Consider the following 8,733-nt stretch of genomic DNA (forward strand, 5'->3'; position numbering starts at 1 on the left):
CCTATCAGTGATTTTACAATTGTTTAAAAGTAAAAAATTATCTGGCAGAATAGTATGTCAGTGAAATTGTACCAAATACAAACTACAAGATTAATATATGGATATATAGTTGACCCTAAAGATTTAAATAAAAGTAAATGGTCAGGGTTGCGGTAAAAAAAAGAAGAACAAATAGTTTAAAACTATTTGTTCTTCTTTTTTTTACTGCAACCCTGACCATCTACTTATATTTATACAAGATTAATAGTATTAGTTTGTACTTTATTATGAAACAGGGCCCAGAAGAGAATCAATCCCACAATGTTCCAGGAACTCTGGAACCTTCGCCCCAACATCCTTGACCATCAGGCCATTCCAAAGAACCCAACTCTTTTACTCAAATTAATTTAATTAAATATGAAAATAAAGAATCCAAATGATGTGTTTTGGATGTATAAATCATAATCAGCATTAAAAATTATAAAACTTTATTTTCAGAATGTGGCCTTTTTGATGACTTACACCTATGTATATCTTAAAAAGCATATTTCTTGTTTCAACAAAACCACCACTTACACAAAATAATTTTTACAAAACAATTATAATACATATTTAACAGTAACTTACACACTACATCATACTTTTTATTAAAGGAATGCAGCAGATCTAAATAATTTGTTTAATAAATATTTATCTGAACCAAAAACTTCAAATGTAAAACTTTATATTAATACTTAGAATTATTTAAATCTTTATTGAGTTTTTAAATTTGATAAAAATTGCACGTGGAACTCATACAAATTACAGGGTATTTGAAAGTCAGTCAGTATAACTAGAATTGCTCAAAAAAGAAAACAAAAGCAATAGACTAGACAACTTTGAATTCCATCACCCTCAAAACTAATATTCAAAGTCTAAAAACTAGTATGGAAGTCTCTTAATTTTTACACAGCCTCCTCTTTATACGATACATTAAAATGTATTACCTTTAGAAAAGCAAGGTTATTTAATATTATCTTACATTACAGTTTATATTATAAGACTATAAAAATACTACACAAGTTATTTACAATTGAAGGAACATAATTCCACAAAATAATACACATTATATTATTTACAAAAATAACATTAAAATTAAATACAAGACTAATAAACGAAACAAATAAGAATTAAAGGTTTTTAAAAATAATAAATACCTTAAAAGTTTGTCAAAATCATAACAATATCATAAATTAACTACTTAGTTTTATCAAAACATCGATCAACAAATCGCAACAGTTTAACTATTAGAAATGTAAATTATATAAAAAACATGGTAGTTTCCAGAAATAAATAAATAAAAACATACAAAAATATAATACGATTAACAAAATTAAACCCGAGGTTACGAGTATATCACATTGTATTACATCAGTGAGTATATAAATACAATAAACAAATAAAGAAAATAGTTTCTGTTTATTAGGACACAGAAGGTATCAATATTATCTTCCAATATGAAATTGTATATAGCAAATTTAATGCAGAAGAAATGTACACAATTTACATACTAAGAAATTATCATAATCTTAAAATTTTGTCCTTTGCTGAGATCTAATTGAATAATGTGTTTACCTCAGAAAGAAATTAGATAATAAAATCAATCTAATACTAATTATTAATCTCAAATAAATTTTAAAGCGAAGGACAGCATGCCATATTTTACAGTACTTTATAATTAGCTACAGCATATACTGGCCATTCATTGGTAAGTGTACTGACAGTTCATATAACACAATAAGAGCCAGTCTTGAAAATAAACCTCCTACTTCTGCAGTTTACAGCGACGGGATGTTGATCTTAGGATTCTGGTAGATGAGGACTTAGAAGACATTTTTTTCATTAATATTTCTTCCATCGCTGGGGTACACAGTTCACCATTCAGCAATGAACAACTATAACATAAAAATCATTAATACTAGAAGCAAGCCCAAACCAGGAATTATTATCGAACTACTGCCCCACTTTTTTTTTTTTTTTCATAGATTGTCTAACACCAACTTCAAAAGTCCAAAGCTAAAAAAATTCTGATATTGCTCTAACAGCAAATAAAGTCCTATAAAGGTCAAAATGTGGTTTTGAAATTCAAAATGGTCGACAAGCAATCAAGCATATGAGGGTATATGTTTATAGTATAGTGGTTTATTTTTTAAGCCAATTTTCAGCTTTTTTCACTTCGGAAAATCAATTCACCTTCATACTTCAATTTCTTTATTTAATCACTTTTGCACAAGTATATCAACCTTGCTGTACTTATGTAGTTGAAAATACATTTTCAATTCAAACAGAACTAAAAATGAACATATAAAACAAAATAAAATATTAAAGGCCCCTGATAATAGAGGACTGTCCAAAATGTTGTCAAGGTTGATGTACCAAAGTAAGAGTGATGAAATACAGAAACTGAAGTAAGAAGGTGAATGAATTTTTAGAAGCGAAAAAAACAGAAATTAAAATAAGTATAAAAATGCAAATAAAAAATAAATCAGCTAGATGGTAAAAACTGGATAGCCCTTCCCACATAAATAATTTTAAATTATAATATTTTAATTATTGAACGATATTCCCAAATTTCTTTTAAAAAATAGAAACTGATTGGCCGGGATACAGATAGACTTGTGGTTAGCAACCATGATTCTCATTATTATTACTATAATTTTCTACATGAGACTACTTCACTATCAAATTGTTTTATAGTTCATATTTATCAAGAGCATATAAACAAAATTATAGGTACTTTAGAGGAAGAATTGTTGAATAATCGGCTTTTAAGCTCTTTAATGAGGATATGGCCTAGCTGATATCAAAGACCGTTTGATTGTACTTTGATATACCAAGTTTAATCAAAATCATTAGAACTATTTTTGAGAAAATTGAAAAAATATGTAAAATCAATTACGCAAAGTTGCACTTCCGGTTGGTTGATAGTAACAAACATGTTACTGTAGCATCCTTGCTATATACCTTCCCTAATAATGTAATTTGAGGTTTGCACTTTTCATTTTTGAGCTAAGCTGTATACACACACATTTGGAAGACCAGGTTAATGGATTTTCTGTCGAAATACAATACTTTGAACAAGTACAAAATACTTGATTTAAAAATTGTTCAAAATCGTAATACTTTCTCTCAATAAGCCACACACCACATCTCATAGCATTGGGTGACAGCGTTATTTTTCCAAAGATAAAAATCAAGATAAAGAAACACTGATTCAGCACCACAAATGAAATAATGGAAGTTTATATTTATTTTATCTTCTAGGCTTCAAAATAAAAATGAAATTTGAAGGGATACAATTTACAATTGATTATAGATGAAAGTGATTTTTTTTTTATAGAATTATTATCACTGATATTCTGATCAATAGTTTCTGAAACAGATAATAATATTTAAGCAAAGTTACAATAATATTAAAACTGTTTAATGTTTAATACCTATCATTTCTAATTCTTCTAGAAGAATCAGAAAATCGCTGCTTTCTTCTTTCCATGACCCTAAGCATGGCTGAAGTTGGATTAGCCAATGAACTGGACCTCGGTTTTCTAGTTGGCGCAATCAAGTTGCTACAACAAAACAAAAAGTAATAAAAAACATTTGTATAAAATGATATTTATTTTTCAACATGCATTCCTACATTTTCTAATCTTATCATTATATACAGCTAAGTTTAGAAGAATTGTTATATAGAAAAAATAGGAACATCGCAATTTTGAAACATAGAAAAATTCAAATTAAAAGTTTCATAACATCTACTAATATTGTATAAAGAGATTTTAGCAAATCCACTTATCTCTATCTATTCTATAAATCTCCAAAACAAAAAAGAACTACTAATCATTTTTCTCTATACATTAATTCTGTAACAGTCAATTTCAAAGTCTAACTTGAATAAAATGGTTTCTATGAATCAATATAAATTCATGTTGGTTATGATACGAGCTTGAGAAATATTTCTTCCGATAGACATGATGGATTAATTATGTTCCAATGGCTATTCCAGAGCAACATTTTCATATTCATATATATCTTAACTTTCTGGAAGATCATTGATTGACCGTGTTTAATCACAACAGAATGATGGTCCGGTCAGGTGCTGTCAAAGAAAAAACTCAAATAATAATAAAACTATTTAATGTGAGCCAACCTTGCAGGGCTTCATCAGGGCTAAATAAGATACAAACACTTAAATGATGTAACAAAGAAAGGAAAGAGATAACAAAAATCAAATCCAACTGGCCACACATTAGTTGAATTATAATAATTTCTATAAAAATGAACAATATAACTTAAGAAAAATAAAAAAGATAAGTGAAACGTAAAATTAAATAAGAATAAAAAAAAGGTTTAGACAATTAATGAATATGGAAATAAATGTAGATAAAGAAGAAATACAAAAAGAGTATACACTAAAAGATGGAAAAAAAAAAAGATTGAAATGGAACAAAAGGTTGACTCTTTCCTTTCTAATTTCTGTTCCATTTTTCTTCTTGCCTCCAATCAGTAGGGTAGGTTTTCTATTTTGTTCATTACTAATTTCATTCCCCTTTTCCATCTCTTAGTGTGTACTGTATTTTTGCATTTATTTTTTATCTACTTTCATTCACTACTATTTCCGTATTCATTAATTGTATAAACCTTTTTGTTACTCTTATTTAATTTTATATTTAACTATACATCTTTTTTATTTTCTTTGATTTACATAGTTCATTTTTATAGAAATTATCATAATTAGTCACACTTTAGTTAAATCTTATTTTTGTTATCTATTTGCTTACTTTCTTACATCATCTTTTTTTTAGCCCTGATGAAGCCCTACAACTTGGGGCGAAACGTTGGCTGACAGTAAATAGTTTTATTACTATTTGAGTTTTTTCTTTAACCACAACCAGATCATCTATCTTTTATTTTTACATTTTAACTTTATTATAATACATCTCCCATGGAAAAAAGTTTTTACTGTATTCAGATCTTAATTGGAAGCTTACAAAAATTAATTTTTATTATGTTAGAACAGGCTGTAGGATAGTTAAAAATCTGTATTTTTTTTTTTTTGGAAAAAAAATCGTGGTCAAGGAAAAATTAGCACAGAGAACACCGAAGTGTGTTGTTTGGCGATCCAAACAAAGAATCCTTTTTTCTTCGCAGGTGATTCTCCGATTTCTCCGTTTTCAAGATGTCCACCCTTGAGCTGGACAAGAGATGATAAGGACCTCCTCATCCAGGAAACATCATTCCCCGCCCACGCCTAAGCAACGAATGAATGCCAAAAACCAACACCTGTCTCGATGTTCTATGTAAACATTTATCACACAACAGTTTTGGATTTTTGCAAATGATTTACTTTCTGAATATTATTCTTTTAATGAATTTCAATTATGATGGGAAGTTAAAATAGATTTTTTAAAATATTTGAATCTGCTCAACATGGCCGCGATTCAACGAACTTTTTGCAGGACTCGTGCCGCCATCTTGGCTTTGTTTTGAATACCGATCAGTCCACTCCATATATGACTGATCAAAATTGGTTAGCTTTCTTTTTTGATTTAACACAACAAATAAACAATATTTAACGTTGATACATAAAATAAAAATATAACTAAAATCATTTATATATAAAAATAACTATTTTCTCATAAAACAGGATATTACAATACGTTATTCAAAACAAAGCCAAGATGGCAGCATGTGTCCTCCAAAAAGTCCGTTGAATAGCGGCCAAGTTGAGCAGATTCAAATATTTTAAAAACTTTATTTAACTTACTACCATAATTGTAGTTACAGTAAATTTAAGAAAAAATAGAAGTTAAGAATAGGTATTAAAAAAAATTATTCATAAAGGAAATCATAAGAAAAAACTTAAAACCGTAGTGCTACAATCGATGTCGATAACTAACACCTAGAGAAGGGGAAGGAAGAAAACTTGGTTTTTGTTCCAGTCGTTGTTAGGCGGGAGAGGGAGGACGTATCCTGGATGCAAGAGGTCATGAACATCTTTGCTCTCTCCCTCAGTGGGACATTTAGAGAAAGAAGACATCAAAGAGTCATCTGAAAAGAAAAAGGTACTTTTTGTTTTGGATCGCCTGGTGAGAGGACGTCTCCTGAGAGCGGAGGTGAAGAGAATATTTTGCTGAGCTTTAGAAATAGCATTGCAAATAGAGAACCTTTAGAAGGAGCAATATAGAGTAATTGATTAGTGTTGCTTAAAATAGAATTCAAGGAGATTTGTAAAAGTAGGTAATAAATAATTTAATTCAGTGTCATTAGTAGCTAAATGTATGTTCTGATTGCCTAGAAACCCGCCCTGAGATTAAGAGTCTAACATGTCATAAAATTTAAATAAAATCCTACTATCTATTTAATATTAAAGCTTTTAATTTGAACCCAAGCTACACTTAAAATGAGAATAGAGTTAAAACTATCAAATATTCCTTTTATTTATTTTAAATAATTTTTTGAATATTACAATATATATATATACATTTATTTGCATTTTATTAGGATTAATAAATGCCATCATTACAGAATGTGATCTTAAAATTACCAACTGGACAGTGATTCAATATTAAATAATTTTTAAGTTCATTTTACCAATGTCATAATTATGGTTTCTTTCTGGCCTCAATAATTGGTGCAAAAATTTCAAATTTAAACTTTATTGGTAGATTTTGTGTTAAAGTTTCCCTTGATAGCGATTAACAAATGGTTAAACTAAGAAGATTCAGATTTTTTTTTTATTTTATGTCTTTTTGAGATAAGTTGTTGAAAATTGGTACCTAAAGATTAGATAAAAAGAATTGAGAACCACCCTTTTATTTTATCTTAAGTTAAAAGATGACAAAAATTGATGGTGAATAAAGATCCTTTTAAATAGACTAAACTTTAAAAAAACATAATTATAAAATTTAACATTTCTCAAAAATTAACAGGATATATGATAACAGAACATAATAAATATTCATGGAGTTAAAATTTACCTCACAGTCGATATTTCTTTCGCCTTTTCTTTTTTTAAGTCTTTTTCTGGATGACCAGCAAGGATAGAGGTCCAGTTGAAATTTTTTTGTCGTTTCTTCTTTGCTTTTTTGTCGACAGCTCTTGTTATTCTGGGGCTAATCCTAAAAATCATGAACAAGACTAAATATTAAGAGATATTATCAAAAATTAAAATTACTTTAACCAAGAATACTACTTAAATAATCTCCATTATAATTCATTTAAGGATTTGTTAAATAACATTTAAGTCAAAGAAATTGAAGAGAACATCATTGAAAAAATAAAAAGGAAGATTTAAAACACAATGACACAAGGAAAGGTATCACATTATGTACTAACTTAAAGATAATTTCAACTTTAATCTCACTCTGGGAGATCATCAAGGAAAAAACTTATTTGCAGGATTTTTTTTCTCCTGGGGTCCAATGTTCGCATAATTGTTCATAAATCTGCATTTTATCTAAATCTTACGTTACTACAACCATTGGAAAGATGAATCTCTGCTCTTTTAATCTATACTAACACCATTTACATTTTATCCCCTTATGAGTTTAAAATATTGGTTTTGAATCTGATTTGTTAGGTTTAGGTTTAGGTTAAATTAGGTTCAATTCATGGTTAGGTTAATGGTGTTTTTGGTGTGGTTATAGAGCCCTAAACCACTACCAGGTTTCGTGTATATTGGTTGAGTCGTGTTGATATAGCATTTTTTTTTTTTTTTCAAAAGAAATAAAAGGCTCATTGTAAGGCAAAAAATTTGAGGTAAAATGTTTTATTTTTCAATTTATTCGAAAATTCGTATTTGAATAGTGTTATGGTGATTAAATCCCTGCAAAACAAAAAAAATCATTCAATTTGGAATATTATTAGTGAAGATACAACCTATTAACCTTCTACCAATATTTTTAAAAAACTGCTGAACATTATAAACTATAATTTTAATGATAATTGATTGTCTACTAAGATCTTTATTGAACCAATATTGGTAATCAGAGATTAAACAGATTTTGTATTACAGTTTTATGGAAACCTGTTATTAAAGTGTATAGAGACACCACATATTAGCAAATTTTTATTGTATATTATTGCCACAAATTTCTATTATATATTATTACCATATTATATGTTGTTATTTACCGATATAAATCAAATAGATACACTAAGCAATTAATTCAATCATTATTGCAATATGTAAATAAAAATAATAATTTATGTTTAATTTTAACTAAATTTATATCAAACTTTTAATTGTGTCCAATTTATCTACATCCTCTAATCTTGCAATAGCGAAACAGTGCTGGGTCTACGTGTACATAAATAAATAGGGAGTGAGTTACAAAAGAAGTAGGTTAATATGACATGAAACCAAAAATAAAGAGCTATATTTTATTACATGCACTAGTAATAGACAAGTAAAAAGTAATCACTATATAATTTTAAAAGTTTCATTGACTGGCTTCTTCAAACATAATACTTGGATAAATTAAATGACAATAATTGAATACATACGAATTATGGTTATGTATAGCGCAAGGTTTCCTATTGCCTACTATGAACACTTTTTTCTTCTTTTCTGCTCTCAAATTTTCTCTTTCATGAACTCTCTAGAAAAAAAAACATATATAAAAGATAAAAGGTACAAACTATTTATCTGGAAGCTTATCAGTTAATTTTACAGAAAATTAAAGGATAAGATGGTCAAGGTGAAGATAAAAAAAG

At 28.0% G+C, this 8,733-nt stretch overlaps 1 protein-coding gene across 4 annotated transcripts in view; it reads right to left on the minus strand.

The window, feature by feature from the left end:
* Window positions 1-450: 450 nt before the first annotated feature.
* The window catches only part of LOC106684487 (serine/threonine-protein kinase VRK1), a 23,884-nt gene continuing 15,601 nt past the window's right edge, over window positions 451-8,733 (minus strand). For all 4 annotated transcript variants that reach the window (XM_067053623.1, XM_067053622.1, XM_014426604.3 and 1 more), the window contains 4 exons: window positions 8,524-8,618; window positions 6,996-7,136; window positions 3,456-3,584; window positions 451-1,913 (listed from right to left, as the gene is read on the minus strand). In XM_067053623.1, coding sequence (XP_066909724.1) covers window positions 1,784-1,913; window positions 3,456-3,584; window positions 6,996-7,136; window positions 8,524-8,618 — 495 coding nt within the window. In that variant the 3' untranslated portion in view covers window positions 451-1,783. The remainder of the gene's footprint in view (window positions 1,914-3,455; window positions 3,585-6,995; window positions 7,137-8,523; window positions 8,619-8,733) is intronic.

This window comes from Halyomorpha halys, unplaced genomic scaffold, assembly GCF_000696795.3.
Source record: "Halyomorpha halys isolate HHAL.00 unplaced genomic scaffold, Hhal_1.1 Scaffold586.1, whole genome shotgun sequence".
In the NCBI taxonomy this organism is placed as follows: Eukaryota; Metazoa; Arthropoda; class Insecta; order Hemiptera; family Pentatomidae; genus Halyomorpha; species Halyomorpha halys.